Source organism: Bactrocera oleae, chromosome 2, assembly GCF_042242935.1.
Source record: "Bactrocera oleae isolate idBacOlea1 chromosome 2, idBacOlea1, whole genome shotgun sequence".
In the NCBI taxonomy this organism is placed as follows: Eukaryota; Metazoa; Arthropoda; class Insecta; order Diptera; family Tephritidae; genus Bactrocera; species Bactrocera oleae.
The window spans coordinates 82,284,986-82,303,798 of record NC_091536.1 but is presented as its reverse complement, the minus strand read 5'-3'; the positions used below and the strand labels follow the sequence as shown (position 1 = coordinate 82,303,798).

The 18,813-nt window shown below is 35.9% G+C and overlaps 8 protein-coding genes across 11 annotated transcripts; 3 read left to right on the top strand and 5 right to left on the bottom strand.

The window, feature by feature from the left end:
- Positions 1–14: 14 nt before the first annotated feature.
- On the top strand, positions 15–2,581 carry LOC106621370 (kanadaptin). Of its 2 annotated transcripts, XM_036361492.2 has the most exons (5): positions 375–608; positions 677–1,223; positions 1,303–1,439; positions 1,517–1,702; positions 1,772–2,581. In XM_036361492.2, exons 1-5 carry the CDS (start codon positions 519–521, stop codon positions 2,453–2,455), a joined length of 1,644 nt encoding a protein of 547 aa, XP_036217385.2. In that variant the 5' UTR covers positions 375–518; the 3' UTR covers positions 2,456–2,581. The 2 variants fall into 2 exon arrangements, with proteins under 2 accessions (XP_014095682.3, XP_036217385.2); XM_014240207.3 differs by having other exon boundaries at positions 15–1,223.
- Positions 2,444–4,570, bottom strand: LOC106621371 (Testicular haploid expressed gene). The gene is made up of 5 exons (XM_014240209.3): positions 4,196–4,570; positions 3,995–4,129; positions 3,817–3,916; positions 2,909–3,134; positions 2,444–2,818 (listed from the first exon to the last, which is right to left on the bottom strand). The coding sequence occupies exons 1-5, from the start codon at positions 4,480–4,482 to the stop codon at positions 2,565–2,567; spliced, it is 1,002 nt and encodes a 333-aa protein (XP_014095684.3). The 5' UTR covers positions 4,483–4,570; the 3' UTR covers positions 2,444–2,564.
- A 118-nt stretch (positions 4,571–4,688) lies between these two features.
- Positions 4,689–6,737, bottom strand: LOC106621364 (uncharacterized). Its single transcript, XM_014240199.3, has 5 exons — positions 6,206–6,737; positions 6,000–6,137; positions 5,768–5,930; positions 5,421–5,655; positions 4,689–5,204 (listed from the first exon to the last, which is right to left on the bottom strand). Exons 1-5 carry the CDS (start codon positions 6,505–6,507, stop codon positions 4,948–4,950), a joined length of 1,095 nt encoding a protein of 364 aa, XP_014095674.3. The 5' UTR covers positions 6,508–6,737; the 3' UTR covers positions 4,689–4,947.
- Positions 6,738–6,882: 145 nt separating this feature from the next.
- Idh3b (isocitrate dehydrogenase [NAD] subunit beta, mitochondrial) lies at positions 6,883–9,243 on the bottom strand. The gene is made up of 7 exons (XM_014240196.3): positions 9,059–9,243; positions 8,836–8,880; positions 8,676–8,774; positions 8,488–8,604; positions 7,964–8,419; positions 7,783–7,908; positions 6,883–7,720 (listed from the first exon to the last, which is right to left on the bottom strand). The coding sequence occupies exons 1-7, from the start codon at positions 9,098–9,100 to the stop codon at positions 7,490–7,492; spliced, it is 1,116 nt and encodes a 371-aa protein (XP_014095671.1). The 5' UTR covers positions 9,101–9,243; the 3' UTR covers positions 6,883–7,489.
- Positions 9,244–9,984: 741 nt separating this feature from the next.
- LOC106621359 (oxaloacetate tautomerase fahd2, mitochondrial) lies at positions 9,985–11,550 on the top strand. The gene is made up of 3 exons (XM_014240193.3): positions 9,985–10,227; positions 10,346–10,742; positions 10,910–11,550. Exons 1-3 carry the CDS (start codon positions 10,130–10,132, stop codon positions 11,399–11,401), a joined length of 987 nt encoding a protein of 328 aa, XP_014095668.1. The 5' UTR covers positions 9,985–10,129; the 3' UTR covers positions 11,402–11,550.
- A 91-nt stretch (positions 11,551–11,641) lies between these two features.
- Positions 11,642–12,487, bottom strand: mRpL35 (mitochondrial ribosomal protein L35). Of its 2 annotated transcripts, XM_014240195.3 has the most exons (3): positions 12,326–12,487; positions 12,195–12,268; positions 11,642–12,149 (listed from the first exon to the last, which is right to left on the bottom strand). In XM_014240195.3, the coding sequence occupies exons 1-3, from the start codon at positions 12,348–12,350 to the stop codon at positions 11,760–11,762; spliced, it is 489 nt and encodes a 162-aa protein (XP_014095670.3). In that variant the 5' UTR covers positions 12,351–12,487; the 3' UTR covers positions 11,642–11,759. The 2 variants fall into 2 exon arrangements, with proteins under 2 accessions (XP_014095670.3, XP_014095669.3); XM_014240194.3 differs by having other exon boundaries at positions 11,642–12,268.
- A 71-nt stretch (positions 12,488–12,558) lies between these two features.
- Positions 12,559–16,254, top strand: Mitofilin (inner membrane mitochondrial protein mitofilin). Of its 2 annotated transcripts, XM_036361491.2 has the most exons (12): positions 12,559–12,748; positions 13,163–13,296; positions 13,353–13,567; positions 13,636–13,679; positions 13,760–13,950; positions 14,011–14,159; positions 14,233–14,399; positions 14,466–14,994; positions 15,066–15,086; positions 15,175–15,333; positions 15,398–15,686; positions 15,750–16,254. In XM_036361491.2, exons 1-12 carry the CDS (start codon positions 12,704–12,706, stop codon positions 15,925–15,927), a joined length of 2,121 nt encoding a protein of 706 aa, XP_036217384.1. In that variant the 5' UTR covers positions 12,559–12,703; the 3' UTR covers positions 15,928–16,254. The 2 variants fall into 2 exon arrangements, with proteins under 2 accessions (XP_036217384.1, XP_014095679.2); XM_014240204.3 differs by lacking the exon at positions 15,066–15,086.
- Positions 16,255–17,450: 1,196 nt separating this feature from the next.
- On the bottom strand, positions 17,451–18,813 carry Cchl (Cytochrome c heme lyase). Its single transcript, XM_014240197.3, has 3 exons — positions 18,653–18,813; positions 17,918–18,526; positions 17,451–17,850 (listed from the first exon to the last, which is right to left on the bottom strand). The coding sequence occupies exons 2-3, from the start codon at positions 18,517–18,519 to the stop codon at positions 17,592–17,594; spliced, it is 861 nt and encodes a 286-aa protein (XP_014095672.3). The 5' UTR covers positions 18,520–18,526; positions 18,653–18,813; the 3' UTR covers positions 17,451–17,591.

Sequence of the window (18,813 nt, the reverse complement as noted above, 5' to 3'; positions counted from 1 at the left end):
TAGCATGTAAACGATTAACTTGAGTTTTTGATTGTACATTAAATGTTTATTACATTTCGCGCGCACCAAGATTCTACTATTTAAAAAGTTTAATAACACAATATATTGTGATTTGAGTGCGGAAAATATTTGTGCTTTAATCATATAACTTAGATTTAATTTGGCACAAATCATGGAAGAATTCAAAATTCCTCTTATGCCACCAAACACATCAGGCAAAGTGGAAAAACCTCCAGAGGCGCAAGCAAGCGAAGTTAAAGATGTGAACAAAGATGAAATAAAAGATATTTCAAAACCGCCTAATACCACTAATACACCAAATCAAGTTTGTCCTTACAAAGTGCCACCATGGTCCGAGCCTCCACCCGAATCTACCAACTATAAATTTGAAGTTTTGAAATCGGGTCAAATTATAAGTGAAATCGATAATTTACAAAAGCAAGCGATTTGGAAGTTTGGGCGATTACCACCACCAGCCAACGATCTCGAATTGGCTCATCCCACGATTTCTCGTTTTCATGCTATTCTTCAGTACCGCCCCAACAAGGAACATTTACCATCTGACTCAGAGAAAAACACCGATAATCCTAGTGCAGATCCCCCAGAGGGTTGGTATATATACGATCTTAATAGTACGCATGGAACATTTTTGAATAAGCAACGTATACCCCCTCAGGTTTTTATACGCATGCGTGTTGGTCATATGTTACGTTTGGGTGCCAGCACAAGATCATATATTTTGCAAGGTCCAGAAGAAGATTCGGAACCAGAGTCAGATTTAACTGTAACAGAACTACGTGAACAACAAAAACAAAAGCAAGCTGCCGCAGAAGCTGAAGCGATAAGGAAAGCAGCGGAAGCAGAAGAGCAGGAACGAAATGAGGGCATCAATTGGGGTATGGGGGAAGATGCAGATGAGGAAACTGACTTAGCGCATAATCCATTTGCAAGCACAAACAATGAAGAACTATTTCTCGATGATCCAAAGAAAACTCTTCGGGGCTATTTCGAACGTGAAGGACTGCAATTGGAATACAAATGCGATGAAATGTCTGCAGGATCGTTTGTTTGCCGCGTAGAACTACCACTTGATGATGCATATGGCCGCCCCATTATAGCTGAAGTTGTGCATAAAGGTCGCAAAAAGGAGTGTGTTGCGCAATGTGCTTTGGAAGCTTGCCGAATTCTAGATCGACACGGTGTTCTACGTCAATCAAATCAAGGTAAAAAATTTAAATAAATCGATCATGATAACATAAACTATTAATGTTATTATTATTTTTTTTTTTTTTTTTTGTTCAGAACCTTTAAAGAGAAAAGTAAAATCTCAAGCAGATTCTGACGATGACGATTTTCTTGACAGAACAGGGGATATTGAACGAAAAAAGCTGCGAAAATCAAATCCTACAACTAATGTCGCCTTAACATACGAAGATTTGGTAAGAAATACACATTTGCATTTGTTTTTTTCGAGACTAATTTTATCTAAAAATAAACATATTTCTTTTAACTTCAGCTAAAGAAGGATTCTGAATTAGAAGTGGAACTGCAAAGAGTTGCGGAGGATATTGCGCGTTATCAAGAAACACAACGACGGCTGAAGGCTTCTCAATCGCATAACAGCGAAGATCTAGATCACTTTATGGAAAACTTAACCGATGACTTTTCTAACCAGGACAAAACGGAAATACGAAAATTGCGGGTAAAACGGCTTATCTAACAATTTCAATATAAAAAAGCGATATTAATTGACATTTCTTTTTTCTTGCAGTTGGAACAACAACGGCTCAATATCGAAAAACAAAAGGTGCAAAGATTAATAAAATTAGCAAAGCCAATAGATTTCCATTTAAATATGTCCAACGAAAAGGCAAAGGCTGACTCTGCAAAGAGACAGCTACCCATGATTGGAAAACGTAATCAATTTAGTAAATTTAAGATTGCAAAGATGGTTACAACTAATAAGAGCGAAAAGACAAATAAGACAAATTTGGCTTCCGATGAAGAAGAACTGGAGGAGGATAATGAAATCGTTTTGCCACACAGCAGTGTTGTAGCTAAACCTTCTTCGATAGAAACGGTTGCTTCTGGAGAAGAAGTAGCCATGGTTACGAGAGTTACTAAAGCATCTTCGCCATCCTCAGATTGTGCTAAAAAGCTGTACGGCCCCGCTGTAGTCATACCTATAACCAAAAACGATAAGGAAGAGCATGTATTAGATGATACAACTATAAAATCATCCTCAACAGAATGCGCCCATATTGAAGATTCTACAGAAGCAGAGAATACAAGAAAAAAGCGAAGACAGCGTCAAAGGCAACGTCAAAAGCGGCAAGAAATTGATATGGAAGAGCTCGAGGAACACGAGTCCAGTGAAAAGTATGCCAAATGGGTGCCGCCACCTAATCAAAGTGGTGATGGTTATACAAAATTGAATGACAAATATGGATACTAGGCTTTTTTATTTGAACGTATTGTATCATGCATTTTTATAAAAAATTGTAACTACAATCACAAATAATTTAAATTTAACGAAAAATTTTAAACAACAAAGAAACGTAATATTAACTGCCTTTGGGTTTTGCCAGTTCAATAATTCTTGGCGATGCTTTGGCTTTAAGCGCGGCTGGAGAAATTGCAAAGGGATTTTCACGTATATGTGTATTTTCGTACTCTTTTGGCTCAGCCAACTCTTTAATGCGAGCGGTGGGGCGTGCCTTAAGTGCATTCGGAGATATAGAGAATGGATTCTCCTTTAGGTCCGATTCTCCCACTCCTTTCTCGCGTGCTGTAGCTAACTCCTTAGTGCGTTTGGTGGCTAAAATTTACAAAATAATTAAATATTTATTTATACAAGTATATATGCTATGTATAAGTAGGCAAATGTGTAGGCAAATTGTTGAATTACCTTTGTAAGTTAATGCTGTAGGATTAATAGGCACTGGCAAGCTTTGAATAAGTGCGGAGTCATCATGCGCTGTTGGTTGTGCCATTTTCTTTATATTTTCCGACGGCTCATACGACTTCATGGCTGGTGTTAGTGTCCAAGGCTCTTTAGCCGGTTCTTCAAGCGTCTTGGGTAAAGCAAGAACCTTGAATCGGCTCATCTTTTCGAGTTTCATTCTTTGCACAGGCTATGAAATAAAAAAAGTAGATAAGTGATTATTTTCATTCAAATAAATTTTAATTATTTCATGTTATAAATTTTTTTCCAAATGTTTTTTTTCGCTTGGTATTCCGAAAAATTGGCTCTCTAAGAAAGGCTCTTTAAGTATTAGCTCTTAGTTTTAACGGGAAAGTTCTCCGCTTTACCGCTATCTATTATTTCGGTTTTTTTTTTTTGTAAAGCTAACCGTTTAAAAGAGATTAACGGATATCGCATCAATATAACATTTAGCGGTCATACAAACTGAACGATCAGAAACATGAAATATTTTTTATTTGTCGAGATATTGCTCGAAATCCGGCACGGCTTATTTTCCAAAGCAACGGTAAAATCTTCTAAGAAATTGTACAGATCGGACTATCATAGCAAATAACTGCCATACAAATTGACCGATTAAAATCAAGATTAAGATCCGTTGCCACGACAGTCGGATCTAAGTAACCGGAACGGATGCCGATTTTTATCCGGCCAAGCACTGTAAACTCGGCACCATTCCTCAAAATTACTTTAGGAATGTTTTCGGCCGCTACAACAACAACAAGATTAATATCTTTGTAACGCCATAAGCAATGCACATGTGTTCGGTATTAAAGCTTCGGTACAGCCGAAGAAGTTAACGTTTTTTCTTGTTAATTTGAATTTAAAATTACCAGTTTCGGTTGCTTTGGCTCTTTTTTGGGTTTCGCCAACTTTTTCAGATATTTTGTGTGTTTTTTCCATTCAGCCTCATCCCATTTCTGTATTGGCACTCTGAAAATATGTTAACACACATACACATATACATGTATACACTTCTCTTCATCCGTAAGAAAAATATATATAATTTACTTTTTCTGTGGCGGTTGTATGTTAGCCAGGCGACTATATACAGACAGTAAGTTCAGACGAATTAAGCGATTTATGCCCAATATTCGCAGGGGTTCAAACCAGTCCTTAACTGTTTCTTTAAATAAAAGTAGTCTCCTGTTAAAACAAAAGAAAATAATCAACAAATTGTTTATGAATTGATCAATACATTCATTGACTTACCGCACTGCTGGTAAAGCCAATTGTTCTGTGCGTGTTCGTATGCGCACATCTCGAACAAATTCAATGGGTTTTTTATATTTACAAGGACATTGGGGTATAAATCGACCTTTGATGGGCCGATTATGCTGAGCGATTTTAAGTAAACGTTTACGTTTCGTAAACATATGCTTGTGGCGTGCCACTAGCCGATGCCAACTCTTATATATGTCCGGTAGAAAACAACTTATATTTTCGGGCAAATGATCAAATGTAGGACAACATTTGGAACTCCTTGAAACTTTATGCATTTTTTAATTTTTTTTAATTTTTTTCTACACTACAAATTTTATATCGAATTTCAATATTTATCAAAACAACTTCATATGGTTGTATTTTGAAAAAATTATTCCGAAATTCTAGATTTTCAAAAACCAAAAATAATCAATAAGCAGGTGGAAAACTGACTCAAGTGAAATGAAAGTCAAATTCTTATACTCAAATCAGAGATTGCAAATATGCTTTAACGATCAATTGCCTTATGCCGAGGTCAAATTCCAAAATAATATTTGGCGGTTGGACACTGTATTTCAAATCAATAACGACCGATGCAAAATACAATAGCCCACTACCAAGAAGCATCATTTGGAATAAGAACTCGCATTTAACCTACAACTAAATATTTATTCAATAAAAACATTAACTTAAAATTTAAATAAAACACATACATAATTTGCACTTTCAAGTAAATTAAATAATTCCGATAAGGCCAAACACTAAAGCGTGTATGTCTTCGGCTTGGCCAACTCCCTTAGACGTGGTGTAATTCTAGCACGAAGCGCATTTGGAGATACTTTAAATGGATTGGCGCGGGTATGCTTGTCAAAGTAGTCTTTTGGTACTGATAGTTCCACTATCCTTTGAGATGTCTTTGCCTTTAATGCATTTGGACTTGTTTTGAACGGCGCTTCTTTGACTTCCGGTTTGTGCTGATAAACAGGTGGTGAAGCCAATTCTGTAATACGTTGCGTAGCTGTAAGAAACGAATGCAAATTTGCTTAATCTCTCAACATAAATATTGCTTTGTACAATGTGTTACTGTGGCTATTAATTAGGCTATATCTTATATAGGCTTTGAAATATAATTATAATTATCTAGCATTGTATAAATTTTTTAAAATTTTTAATATGTTTATGTTTCATAAAATTATTTTAATTTATTATGTATTTCTAAATTCAGTAAACAAACCTCTATAGCTGAGCGCCTTTTCCTTCACACGGTATACCTCCTCTGGATCAAACACTTCGTAAATACGAGGTTTGGATATTTTTAAAATTCTATCAGAGGGCGTGTAATATTTCATATTGTTGGTTAATACCCATTCTTTGGGTTCATCGCTTTCATATTGCTTTGGTTTCGACAAATTTTTGAAACGTCGCAGTGCCGAGCCTGCGCCCTTGGCTTTTGGCATAAGTCCGAAACCCTATTAAAAACGTTACATATTACATATTAAGCTAGGTATATTCGTTTGAAAAAATTTTCCATATACAATAGCAATATTTGGGCAGGTCTAATAACAGAACTTAAGTCAGTACCTTCGGTAGCTTTGGTTGCTTCGCTTTTTCTTGCTTTTCTAGCTTAGCAGCCTTTTGTTTCTTCTCTTCATCTTTGTTAATATCAACTCGTGGTTTGGCAAGCTTCTTTAATCGCTCCTGCCTCAACGTCTCCTCAGCGTCGGACAGTTTCTGCGGTTTTTCTCTGAGAAAAAATAAAAATTTCAATCAATGCGAAGCGAATAAGCTAAATAATTTACTTTTTACCACTTACTTTTTAATGGGAGGTTGCTTGTTCGACAAGCGGCTGTACAAAGATAGCATACTCTTACGTAACATTCGATTCACAGTGGATTTACGTTGATTGCTGAAACTCTTAAAGGAGTCACGTTCTTTTAGTTGCATAAGTCGGCTGTGAAGTGTCATTATGGCTTATCAAATTGAAAAAAAAAAATCAAAATGGGTCACTCAAAAACTTACATCACAGGTGGAAAAGCTAACTGTTCTGTTCGAGTACGGGAAGGTATATCATCTCGCACAATCTCCACCTTACGATTACCAATCTCTGGGCAAAAGCAAGGCGTCAAATATTTGCCCGTTTGACGTCTCGGCTCAGCAAGAGCCCAAATGCGCTTATTTTTGGTTACCATACATTGGTAGCGTTCAAGCAGCTTGGAATATTGTGATCGCAATTCAGGAAAGAAGCACATGTGCTCCGCGGCCACTGCCAGCGGAGCTATACAGCATTGCGGTCTGTATGCTGGCAGATTTTTCATTAGCATTTTCAATTTAACACGATATCTTTATGAAACGACTGATTCCGTTCAAACTTTATGTGTACCCGATGCACCAGCGGATAATACAAGCTTGTTTAGCTTCGGCAGTGGTTTTTAACATTAGGCTGAGCCCTTTATTTATGCAAAACTTATCGGTTATTTTTTTATATTTTTGCTTTCAACCAAAATTTTCCCGTTCAACTATTATATACTGAAATTTTGAAATACAATTCATTATCGCTCAATGACAAATTTATCTGTTCGTCCTTGATATCGTAAATGAATGAATCAAATCGAAATTAAAAATTAATTAAAAAGTATTGTACGTCTTGACCCGCTGTTATGCATTCGTATCTTTTGCGAAATAATACACTTTTCAGATTCCTGTATTAATATAATTGATTTTATTCTGTCTCGACATTTTGAAAGAGCGTCAATGCAGAGCACAGGACAGAAGCAACATTTGCGACATATTGGTATGGCATGATGTACATAATAAAGTTTACTTTGCTAAGGCTTTAATTAAATAAGATATTTTCTGTAACGTGCAATTTTGTAGAAATTAAAATTTAAATAATGCATTATATCATAAGAAAAAAAGAAAAAAATATAATAATCAAGTTGTTAGCCGATATTAGATATCTATGTATATATGTTTGTCTAGGTAGGTCAAAAATTTAACTAGTGTATGTATATTAGATTAAATGTAAATCGTCGATTGATAATAGTACAACGGTTATAACATAAAAGGTTTTTAAAGTACATATTCGCCAAATTATTACTTCAAATAAAAAAACAATATTTGATGCTAAAAATTTTGTTTTGATAAATCTTAACAATATTTTCTGACGATCTTTTGAAGCCCTCGTTGGACACTTTTGTTGGCTGAACGTCTTTTACTTTTATTATGTCTGATATTAAGCCAAAATAATTTACTCAACTAGCTTTGTTACTAGATTTACTTGGTCGCGCACAGCTGTTACTTTGTTTAATGAATGTTGGCTATGACAGCACGTGTATAGTCTTGTGTTGTCGACTGGCCACCCAAATCCTTGGTCCGTACCTTGCCATCTTTCAGAACTTTGTTAACAGCATTAGTTATCATTTCGCTGTATGTTGGCAAATTGACGTGACGCAACATTTTCGCGCCACAGAGAAGCATGGCAGTTGGGTTGGCAACATTTTTACCCACAGCTTCTGCGAAAGTGTGTCTTGCACCCTATAATAACAAGTTCGTTAAATAAAATAGATGTTTACATATATCACATATGTTTATCTAACCGGTTCAAAGACGACCGTTTCGGCCGAATATGATGCGCCAGCAACGACACCGGCTCCACCAACAAGACCGGAACCGATATTGTCGAGTATGTTACCATAAAGATTGGGTGTAACCATAACGTCAAACTTGAAAATTGAGATAACGGTAATATATTTTTTTATGGAAAAATATTTGTCTCACCTGGTTTGGTCGTTGAACCATTTGCATGGTTGTATTGTCAACAATCATTTTCTCAAATTGAATACGTGGATACAGTTTTGCCATTTGCTCGCAAGACTTAAGGAAGAGTCCATCACCCAACTTCATAATATTAGCTTTGTGCACAGCAGTAACCTTCTTGCGGTTATTCTTGGTAGCATAGTCGAAGGCGAACTTAGCAATGCGTATGGACTTCTTTGAGGTAATGATTTTCAAGCATTCCACAATACCCGGTACAGATTCATGCTCAAGCGCCGAATATTCACCCTCCGTTTGTTCACGGATAATAACGGTATCAATGCTCTGATGGCGGGTTTTTACATTAGGTAAACTGCGCACGTGCACAACGTTGGCGTACAGATCCAACTGCCTACGCAATTTCATATTCAAAGTTTCAAGTTCACCAGCAACGCTGTAATCGGGAGTGGCCAAAATTCCCTGCAATGAAATATGCATGTTAGTGATGCATTGTAAATAAATAAAGTGCATTTTAATTTCTTTCTTACCTTAATACAAACTTTATTCTTTTGAATTGAAGCTACTACATCTTCCAATTTGGCACTCAAAATTGGATTAACTTCGGATAAAAAGTAGTTTTCGAAGTCTACTGGTGCATTGGTTGCCTTAATAAGGATGTATATATTTTGAAAAATATTGATAAATAATGTATACATTCACTGATATTTTTAATTACCTTGAAGACTTCCTGTAATGCATATACCAATTCCGGACCGACACCATCGCCTGGAATCAATGTGCATGTCACACGGCTACCTCCAAGAGCGCCAGAGTCCTGTTACGATTTACAATAAAAACTAACATAAAAAAAACTATATAAAGATTTATTTTCTTACTTGGTTAACTGCTGATGTTGTATGAATGGAGCGGACTGCCGTTGCCTAGAAATATATTATATTCAATTACCATAAATCTATCAATATAATAAAAGCTTGTTGAAATTAAGGCTTGTAACCTCAAAATTCGGACTAAATTCGCACTACGACGATTTTGTTTATGTAAGAATTGGCAAGTAGTAACAAATAATGGCAGTTGCAAACTACACCAGTATTTACTCACCTGCATCAGCGTGCGACCGAAGGTTCTTGCTAACATTGCCATGTTTATATATTTTAGTATCAACAGTTACAAAACCCCAGTTAAATATAAAGTTCCGCTCCGTTCAAAAATAAAGTTGGAGAACAATCAGCAAATCGATTTAAGACCTTCCAGTGGGAAAATTCCATTATTCAATAGCAAAGGAAAACTGTCAAATCGTTAATCGAACAGATGATTGTAAAGGAATGTGATTGCCATTTCCTTTTACTTGAATACAAACCAAACAAAAACTTAGCGAATATGATAATTTTTATTTTATAATATATAAGAAGAACTTCAGCAAATTTATAAATTAATTATTATTTCGTAAATGTATAGAACATGTGCAAAGTGTGTAATTTTTTGTAAAAACTCATTATATTTATTCACAAAAAATTAAAATAAAAACAACAATGAGATGATTAAAAAATAAAAAATTTTAATTTTCGAGGCCTCCTTCATTGGGGAGCCTTAACTATACATTTACCAAAAATTTTATGGTAACTGTCGTTTTTTTGATGGCAATATATAGACAACGGAAAAACTTTTAGCAAAGCAATATATGGTAAATGCGACATTCTTTTTAGGTATTTTTACAAACTTAATTCAAAACTTATGTTTGCAAAGGGAATAATCTTATCCAAACAACGGCAAATAATGTGATCGTTTTTTCTTAATAAACAAAACATCTATTCACAATATTTATTATATTATACATATATATTATAAAATATAATAACTACCTAATTTTACCATATATTGTATTGAAATCGTCAATGCAGTGCCGAATTGCGATGGTCCTGTTTACATTATGTAGCCACCGGTGTGAATATCTTAATTTTCTCTCTCTCTACATTTATTTGCTGTCAACTGTTATCATTCTGCACCGAATGACACAATTGACTTTTGATTTAGCTTTTTATAAAAAAATATATAAAAAAATTTATTAAGATAAATTAAAAAAACTATAAAATTATCAGTAAATTCATGGTATAATTATTGCAAATTTTGATGTTCTAAATTCTTATCTAAAGTGCTAAATCATACTTTCGGATGGCTTTAAGAGTCGCTTTACGTCTATATAAAAATTGCTCTAAACTTGTTGCCGGTGGCAGTTCTCCATCACAGTTCATTCGATTGAAGTGTTCAAGGTGAGCCGCAGAAAACTTTTAGAAAGCTGATGTCTGTCTAATCTGTGTAGTTATCTTTTAGACCTTTTTTCGTTCAACGAGAAAGGTGATTAATTTAGTTTTCTTTTTTAATCCTTAGTGGATCTAATATTCCGAAAATGCGTTTCGTACAATTTTTGCGTAAAAATGATAACCGTAGGCGGCTTGGAGTAGTATCTGAGGATGGAACAAGGCTCGTAGAATTATCCGGTGGAGCTTGCATTTCCAACGATATGGTTTCATTTATCTCTCAAGGTATTTCAATGGAAGAGGTTGAACGCAAGTTAGAAGGTCTACCAAGTGAAGAAATGTCCGATTCCCACATTCTTTTACCGCCTGTGGTGAATCCACAAAAGATCATATGCATAGGATTGAATTATAAAGATCATTGTGAAGAACAAAACAAACCTGCTCCCACCGAGCCCATTTTTTTCAGCAAGTTTAACACAGCTTTGACAGGACCAACTGGAGATGTTATCGCACATAAAATCACTACGGTAAGTCCAAAACGAGAAAGTTTAAGTATGTGTATGTAACTGATCTCGTGTTGTGATAAAAATTATTCCGATAAGTGTTTAACTGATAATGAATTAATTAAACGCCTAGTCTATTTTGTTAACCTTTTATAAAATAGACTTAAAATATAAAATTTATGATTTTTTAGAAAATTGATTGGGAAGTTGAATTAGCTGTGGTCATTGGAAAGGAAGCCAGAAAGGTGTCAAAGGAAAATGCCATGGACTATGTATTTGGTTACACAATAGCTCAGGACATTTCTGCTAGAGATTGGCAAAAGTCACGTAATGGAGGACAATTCTTAATAGGAAAATCAATGGACACATTTCTTCCTTTGGGACCAGCAATTGTCCATAAAAGCCTTATCAAAGACGTATATGACCTAAATATTCGCACAGTTATCAATGGTGTCGAAAAGCAAAACCACTTCACTGGAGATATGATTTTCAAAATTGACGACGTCATACATAGATTAACGCAGAGTATCACTCTGAAGCCAGGTGATCTTATTCTAACTGGTACACCAAAGGGTGTTGGCATGTACCGAAACCCACCAGAATATTTGAAACCTGGTGATGTTATTGAAACTGAAATACAATGTTTAGGTAAGATGGTTAACAAAGTAGTCGCAGACTCTTGAAGCAATAATTTGCAAAGGGTGTATCGCAAATAAGTGTAAAATGGTTCTGCATTTAAAAAGTAACTTTTGTGATTTGTTAAATTTTTGTTATAATTGGGAAATTATTGAAACTGTAACTAAAAATAAAGAAAATCCTATATAAATTGTAACGAATATATTTTTTATATATGTAGTTTTTGTCGCAAGCGAAAAAAATGTTTGTGTCGGTGTTCCACATTTCAGATAAAAGTTTACATTCAGTTAAATTAAGATCTTTGTTTAAAATCTTTATATCATATTTTATAGGTAATAAAATAAGCAAATGATTCCAATACAAGCACTGGATTACAGATAATGCAGATACCTAAGCACAATTATTTTAAACCTTAAATGGTTTACTTTTTGTTGCAAAGAATTCATCCCTTTTATGGTATGGCGCGTATGGGTCATCTATGTAGTATTTCGGACGACGCCAAAAACTAGTAACCATTTTGTCCAGCATATAACTCTGTGTTGAATTTGTGAAAATGTGTTGACGTAATCTTCTGCGCAGCTCGGGAGATTTTTTAAACATTTTTTTATTTCGTCCCGTGTGCGTGCGTACCCAGATTCCCCAATCGAGACGTTTAAAGCGTTTAAGAACTGCCTTTACGGATTTTCGTTTCCCTTTATTAAGCGAAAATTTCGTTAAGGAACGCGTTTGCTGTTGAGTAGAACCAAAACCTGGCACAAAAGCATTTAACACATTGGTTGGAACTGTTGATGAAAGCTTAGAAAAAAGATTGGAATTTGAAGTTGCCCACCGGTTACATACTTGGTAAGAAAATGCACGCCTCATTGGGGCGATTGCGGTATTTTGATTTGCTAAATAAGTGACCGTACGGGCGGCTGAAAAGTTATACAACTTTAAGATATTGACTTATTTAAAAATATTTACAAATTTACCTCCAGAAAATAATGCCCGAAGCATTTTTTGTTTTATTTATGTGGTCCGATTAATGTGTATAAATTATTTCAGATTGATTCCATAACCAGAGTAGAATATAACCAAAAATACATATGATATTGACATTTAAGCATGACATTGCTGCACTGCATTGCCGACACATGTAGATGTCAGTTTTTTATTATTGTATTTCGAATTTCCTTTCCTCACTTGTCATCGTATCATTTCCACTCTCTGTGCAAAATAGTGGCTCAGTTTAGAGTAAAGCAGAAAAAAGTTTTCGTTTTTGTCTTGATCGCGGGAGGACGTTCAGCACCGGCTCGTAAAGGAATTGGAATTGTACACACGATATTAAGTTTTCCAAAATTTATAGCAATATGTATCGTCTAGCATTAAAACGACCATGCCGAGACGCCATACAGGTTAGTGTGAATATCTTAAAGAATTGTGTTGTAAAAGATATAAAATTGCTTATGTGCCGTCATCACATCTACGCGTGAGGTACTACAATCACTATCACTCAACAAAACGGAAAGCAAAGGGGCAACGAGCGCTCTTCTCACCTTACCACCCGTGTAGACAAATTGATTGTTATGTCATCTTTTAATGCAATATTCCTACGTTTTGACCAAAAATAAACCAAATGCCAGAAGAAAATGGATATGAATCTTAAATAATACATATTCTTTGTAGTAGCATGTTGTGCGAAAACTCTACAAAAAACTACACAATATGAATGGCAATTTTTGTTATTATTAGTTTATTATAAGATTTCCGCTCCCCCCCTCGTTTGCGTACTGTGATCACTTTTTTATTTAATTTTAATTGCATTTCAGATCACATTGAATCAATATAGCCGAAAAAACTATAGCAATGGTCTACCACCAAATGTACGAGAAGCCGGTTTTGGCAAAGTGCTGGTATTTCTATCGCCCCTTGTTGCTGTAGGCGGAGTTATTGGATATGCGAAGTCAGTTAATATCATACTTAAATAGAATTTATTCATATAAATAATGTCAATAACAGATATGATCCGAAATTTCGAAAACAAGTCGAACAAAATGTTCCTGGTGCTGACTACGTTTTGAAAGTTGCTTTAGAGTCAAAAGATCCTCTTGCAGACATAAATAAGCAGTTTGATGGTGTCAAGAAACAATTCAACAATGTTACGAAAACGATTGATAGCGCCACATCAACTGTCACCGGTTGGTTTGGAGGCTCCGAAAAAACCGCTCCTAAGCGTAAGTTTTTTAAGTTGTACACTGGATAATTATTGATAAATAGTAAAATATTAAATTACACAATGCAGAAACAGAAGTTGCCCCAACGAAAATCTCCCCGCCAGCAAAACCAGTGAGTTACAAACATATATGTTCTAAATATGTATATTCATAAAAAAGGTTCCAGTTCAACACAAAAGTTTATTCATCTAGGTTACAGCAAGTGCTGCTAAGGAAGCGTCTCCTGCTGCAAAGCCTCCTACTGCCAAACCTAGTGAACCTGTCCGAATAAGTAAACAACCTGAACCTTTGCCGAAGGATGTGACCGACTTGGAAAATGCTGTTGAAGTTGCAGCTGCACTTGCTGTGAAAGAGTACAACAAAGCTATTGCTATTCTCAAGAGGTATTTGTCTTCCACTTTCCTCAACTTGTCTAGTTATATAAGTTTGAACTCCCATTCCAGCTTTAATAATGATGTACGTAAAGTCGTTGATGATGCCATCGACAATGTTGACACCACGAGATGGACTTCTTTAAGGAACAAGACAAGTGCTCGTGATACTTCCGTTGCTACTGCAGAAAATTCTGCACGTGAAGCTATTGACAAAATCGGTAATCAAGCACAACACTTGAAATTGTTAAATATTTCGATATATTACCCAAAATCATAATTTTATGTATTTAGAAAAGTGTGAGATTGCATTAAGCAAAGCTGCAACCGCTGATAATCATGAGCAGATCGTTACCATACGCAAAAAAATTAAAACGTTGGTGGAACACATTAACCACGTCAAAGATGAGTTATATCAGCATAAAGATCTTGCCACTGTGTCCGAAAAATATTGGCGAAATGTGAGTATGATATAAAAAGCAATAGCGATCACTGTTTGAGTAAACGATTTATAATATTGGTTATAGGTGGAAAAGGCACGCAACTACTTCATTGAGGAAATTGAGTCTATATTCCCCGGTTTAAATTTGGCGGATCAGAAACTAAATCTCTCAAAAGAAGATTTGGATTTATTTATCATGCATGCTTACTCCCATGTACTGGCTTACCAAAAGGAACTGCAACGTTTGCAAACTGATGGTGAATTAAGGCTGAAACGTGTCATAGATTCCTTTCGCGGTGATAACGAATCGGAGGCAGTTAAAGCCCAATTGGATTATCACTTGGAAGCTGAGAAGCGAAAATTGGCACTCGAACATCAGAAGAAAATTTTCCAAATCCGAGCTGATTCCGAAAAACAATTGCGTCAGCAATTGAAAAAACAAGCTGAAGCACATATTGATCACTTGAACGATGCGATAGCCATGAAGGAAAGCGAAATGAAGCGTAACTTCACCCGTGAATTGGAAGACAAATTGGCCACTGAAAAAGCTAATTATAAATTACAACTTGCGGCTATGGTTGGAAAAATGCGCGGCATGGATGCTGCTCTACAAGGTAGGTACACTTTTCCCTTGCTTATAAAGTGCAAATTTATAACAAGTTTCTTTATAAACGCTACTAATAAGAAATTGATGATGAGCTTAAAGGTACAGAGTTCACCCAATAAACCTTTTTATAACCTGATATTAATATTAAAGTTTGAGCAATATGAAAATAAATTGCTTATATTTACAGCGCGAGCTGAGGCGGAGCGTTCTGCCCATCAAGCGCAAGCACTTTGGGCTGCCTGCCAGGCCTTATGGGCTACAGTAAGCACTGGTGAACCTGGCGTACACTGGCGCAATAAGTTGCGTCCTCTAAAGAGTGAAATCAAGGCGATTTCTAAAGTAGCTGGTAATGATATAAAACGATCCAATAATTGTATCCCATGCTATAAAGTTTTTTAATTTTGTTGTAGAGGGTGACGAGCTGGTTTCTGTTGTCATACAAAATTTACCACCTGCCGCCAGTGAGCGTGGCGTGTTCACAGAAGATGCATTGCGTGAACGGTTCATTAATGTAGAGCGCGTTGCACGCAAACTAGCGCTTGTACCCGAAGGCGGGGCTAGCCTACCCATCTATTTCCTGTCATACTTACAATCATTGTTCATTTTGAAGCCTGACGATCCCATTTCACAGGATGAATTGCAAAACAAACCGTTTGATTACAGTAAATTGGACACCTATGATATTTTGAATAGAGCTAGGCAAGTCAGTTTGTTGTTACTTACCTTAAATATATATCTAATATCATTTGCTTTTTGCTTCAGGTATTTCGTTGATCGTGGAGATCTGCTGCAAGCCTTGAAGTACATGAATCTATTGCAAGGCGGTGCGCGTCGTGTTGCATGTGATTGGTTAAATGAAACGCGTCTAACGTTGGAGACCAAACAAGCTGCCAATACGTTAATGGCCCATGCTGCTGCCAGTGGCCTATTATATCTGTAAATTAAAATAATGAATTGACTTAAACCGTAATAGAAGAAACACATTTTTCTTGTTGTTGGATAATCGTTACAACAACAACAAGAAGAATCGATTGCATGCGGAAGTCATTTGGTATCAATCAATTACTATATTTACATTACACTTATCCGGCAAATTAAGTCAACGCTTTAAATAATTATTTAAATATTCCTTTTACATAATTATTTTTTTTTTTTTAAATATTCATTAATTTATAATTGTTGATTTAGTTGCGCATTCCGAATGTAAAGAAATGAACAAGTTGTTGTAATGTTGATAAAGAAATAAAGGAAGAAACACATCCGCAATGTAGCTTGAGTAAAAATTGAGATATCTTTATGAAACTTGGTAGACATGTTTCATGGTACCGTGAGACGGTTGGTATTGCAGATGGGCGTAATCGGACCACTGCCACGCCCACAAAACGCCATTAATCAAAAACAAATAACTTGCCATAACTAAGCTCCGCAATAAGATACAAGACTGTTATTTGGTACACAGGATTACATTAGGGAGGGGCATCTGCAGTTAAAATTTTTTTTAAAAAAGTGGGCGTGGTCCCGCCTCTAATAGGTTTAATGTGCATATCTCCTAAACCGCTAATGCTATAATAACAAAATTCACTGGAAGCAAATATTTTTAGCACTTCTATTGACGGTGTGAAAATAGTTGAAATCGGGTGGCAACTCCGCCCACTCCCCATATAACGGTACTGTTAAAAACTACTAAAAGCGCGATAAATCAAGCACTAAACACGCCAGAGTCATTAAATTTTATCTCTGGGATGGTATGAGATGACTTTATAGGAACCGCGTTCAAAATTAGACAGTGGGCGTGGCACAGCCCACTTTTAGGTGAAAACCCATATCTTGAGATCTGCTTAACCGATTTCAACCAAATTCGGTGCATAACGTTCTTTTCATGTTTCTATGTCACAGTGCAAAAATGGGCGAAATCGGACTACAACCACGCCTACTTTCCATATAACACCATTTTAAATTCCATCTGATTATTTCACTTTCCACTATGCAAATCAGGCAACAATGACTGTATCGGGATAAAACTTTGCGTGAATAATGCGATTAAAGTATGCCACCTTGTGGCCAAAAACTGTCTAAATCGAACCAAAACTGTTTAAGCCCCTAAGTACTAAATATGTGGACCCCAGTGCCTATAGTTGACCTTCTACCGAAAATATCAGCCAATCCACAAAGAAATCTCAAACGAGTATACTATTTGACTTTGCGAGAGTATAAAATGTTCGGTTACATCCGAACTTAGCCCTTCCTTACTTGTTATTCCTTACATTTATACACGGACTAACGGGCACGGCTAAATCGTCTCAGCTCATGATGCTGATCATTTCTATATATATTTTGCAACGTTTTCTTCTGGGTGTTACAAACTCTGTGGCAAACTTAATATACCCTGTTCAGGGTATAATAATAACAATAAGTAAACTAAAATATACTTATAAAAAAAATTTTTCAAATTTGTTCAAAATATTATTGTTTTTGTAAATATTTTATTTGAATATCCTATCAGTTAAATATATACATAATTAGTAAGTGTAATCCAGTAGTTTTGAAATAAATTAAACTAGCGCCTGCATTCAAATACGAGATACGAGAAAATATCAATTCAGTTTATTGGTCAACTTTGCCGCTGCTATTTTCCGTTCGATTGCCAGTAATGGTGTCCAATGCTGAATACTTCCAACGCATATAAGCGACTCTCATGCGATCCCAAACATTTCCGAACGAGTCTATTGCAGGACGCACATCAAGTATGGCAAATTTATAATCCTTGTCCACCATGCCGCCATCGTAGTAATCAATAACGTAACGCACATCTTTACCACAACGATCAACGATCCAGTCATGACGATCGAACGGCAATTCATAGCTATTAAATATAAATAAAATTATAATTTCGCGAAAGAACTAAAAAAGAGAAAAAACAAAATACATACCCTAGCCAGCTGCGAATGCGCGCACGTGGACTGTAATCGGCAGCTTTGCCACCAAAACTCTTCAATCGTGGATTTCCGCACTCCCTAGCATGTAATGCTTCCCACTTAAGCACCTCTTTCCAGGCTTGTTCATTGTTGGCATTATGAATGAAAATAATGTCGCCCATATCTTTCTGTGAAATATCGTCATTCTTCCAACGCCAACCTTTCCTTAACATTGCATTCCAAAACATTTGCTGGCTTGGATATTGCCAAAACTGCTTACTACCGTCTTCTGTCACTTTTGGTATGCTCGATGTTTGACGGTCTGTGGACAGAGAAAAGGGTTGATCTGGTGCTGGTTGTTGATTGGCAGGTGGCATCATATTGAGTGGGTTAATATCACTTTGACCATGTTGAACGGGACATTCGGATGCTGGTGCAGTGGCAGTAGTCGTAATTTTCTCTTGTTGCCGTTGTGGTGGATTTGTTGGAACTGCACCTCCTTTCTGGTGCATTGGACATTCTGGTGGAGGTGCAGCGCCAGTGGCAAACATGTGAGTATGATCTTTAGGCATTTGTGGTGTTGCCTCCATACGGACGCTTGTAATTGTATTACCCATTATCAATCTATAAGTACATTAATGTTTATTATTAAACTGGGTCATATGATTTTACATCCCTCGTATACTGGGTCAATGTTGTTGCATAATTAAATCAATTTCAATGTCTTTGCGACTTATTGTCAGCACTTACATTTAAAACAATTGTAAATATAATATTAGTATTAATGTAATTTAAGAAACACGTCGAGATTACACGTCTAGCAATTTATGTAATTTTGTTACAAAAATTCTTTCCCCACGAAGGGGAGTCTCAAATCTACGAGTACTAATGATGTTATTTAAAGCTTTAAG

What these genes read in the sequence shown, in the direction of transcription:
- LOC106621370 (XM_014240207.3), top strand. Translation starts at nt 173, where the DNA reads ATGGAAGAATTCAAAATTCCTCTTATGCCACCAAACACATCAGGCAAA. An exon ending in TCTACGTCAATCAAATCAAG is followed by an intron (nt 1,224 to 1,302) that starts GTAAAAAATTTA and finishes TTTTTTGTTCAG; the next exon opens with AACCTTTAAAGAGAAAAGTA. An exon ending in CCTTAACATACGAAGATTTG is followed by an intron (nt 1,440 to 1,516) that starts GTAAGAAATACA and finishes TTTTAACTTCAG; the next exon opens with CTAAAGAAGGATTCTGAATT.
- LOC106621371 (XM_014240209.3), bottom strand. Translation starts at nt 4,482, where the DNA reads ATGCATAAAGTTTCAAGGAGTTCCAAATGTTGTCCTACATTTGATCAT. An exon ending in TTGGCTTTACCAGCAGTGCG is followed by an intron (nt 4,130 to 4,195) that starts GTAAGTCAATGA and finishes TTGTTTTAACAG; the next exon opens with GAGACTACTTTTATTTAAAG. An exon ending in TACAGCATTAACTTACAAAG is followed by an intron (nt 2,819 to 2,908) that starts GTAATTCAACAA and finishes TGTAAATTTTAG; the next exon opens with CCACCAAACGCACTAAGGAG.
- LOC106621364 (XM_014240199.3), bottom strand. Translation starts at nt 6,507, where the DNA reads ATGCTAATGAAAAATCTGCCAGCATACAGACCGCAATGCTGTATAGCT. An exon ending in AAGCAACCTCCCATTAAAAA is followed by an intron (nt 5,931 to 5,999) that starts GTAAGTGGTAAA and finishes ATTTTTTCTCAG; the next exon opens with AGAAAAACCGCAGAAACTGT. An exon ending in AAAGGCGCTCAGCTATAGAG is followed by an intron (nt 5,205 to 5,420) that starts GTTTGTTTACTG and finishes CGTTTCTTACAG; the next exon opens with CTACGCAACGTATTACAGAA.
- Idh3b (XM_014240196.3), bottom strand. Translation starts at nt 9,100, where the DNA reads ATGGCAATGTTAGCAAGAACCTTCGGTCGCACGCTGATGCAG. An exon ending in CAACATCAGCAGTTAACCAA is followed by an intron (nt 8,775 to 8,835) that starts GTAAGAAAATAA and finishes AAATCGTAACAG; the next exon opens with GACTCTGGCGCTCTTGGAGG. An exon ending in AGAATAAAGTTTGTATTAAG is followed by an intron (nt 8,420 to 8,487) that starts GTAAGAAAGAAA and finishes ATTTCATTGCAG; the next exon opens with GGAATTTTGGCCACTCCCGA.
- LOC106621359 (XM_014240193.3), top strand. Translation starts at nt 10,130, where the DNA reads ATGGCTTTAAGAGTCGCTTTACGTCTATATAAAAATTGCTCTAAACTT. An exon ending in ATTCGATTGAAGTGTTCAAG is followed by an intron (nt 10,228 to 10,345) that starts GTGAGCCGCAGA and finishes TTTAATCCTTAG; the next exon opens with TGGATCTAATATTCCGAAAA. An exon ending in TCGCACATAAAATCACTACG is followed by an intron (nt 10,743 to 10,909) that starts GTAAGTCCAAAA and finishes ATGATTTTTTAG; the next exon opens with AAAATTGATTGGGAAGTTGA.
- mRpL35 (XM_014240194.3), bottom strand. Translation starts at nt 12,350, where the DNA reads ATGCTTCGGGCATTATTTTCTGGAG. An exon ending in TCGGGCATTATTTTCTGGAG is followed by an intron (nt 12,269 to 12,325) that starts GTAAATTTGTAA and finishes ATAACTTTTCAG; the next exon opens with CCGCCCGTACGGTCACTTAT.
- Mitofilin (XM_036361491.2), top strand. Translation starts at nt 12,704, where the DNA reads ATGTATCGTCTAGCATTAAAACGACCATGCCGAGACGCCATACAG. An exon ending in GGAGTTATTGGATATGCGAA is followed by an intron (nt 13,297 to 13,352) that starts GTCAGTTAATAT and finishes TGTCAATAACAG; the next exon opens with ATATGATCCGAAATTTCGAA. An exon ending in GGCGATTTCTAAAGTAGCTG is followed by an intron (nt 15,334 to 15,397) that starts GTAATGATATAA and finishes ATTTTGTTGTAG; the next exon opens with AGGGTGACGAGCTGGTTTCT.
- Cchl (XM_014240197.3), bottom strand. Translation starts at nt 18,519, where the DNA reads ATGGGTAATACAATTACAAGCGTCCGTATGGAGGCAACACCACAAATG. An exon ending in CGCATTCGCAGCTGGCTAGG is followed by an intron (nt 17,851 to 17,917) that starts GTATGTATTTTG and finishes TATATTTAATAG; the next exon opens with CTATGAATTGCCGTTCGATC.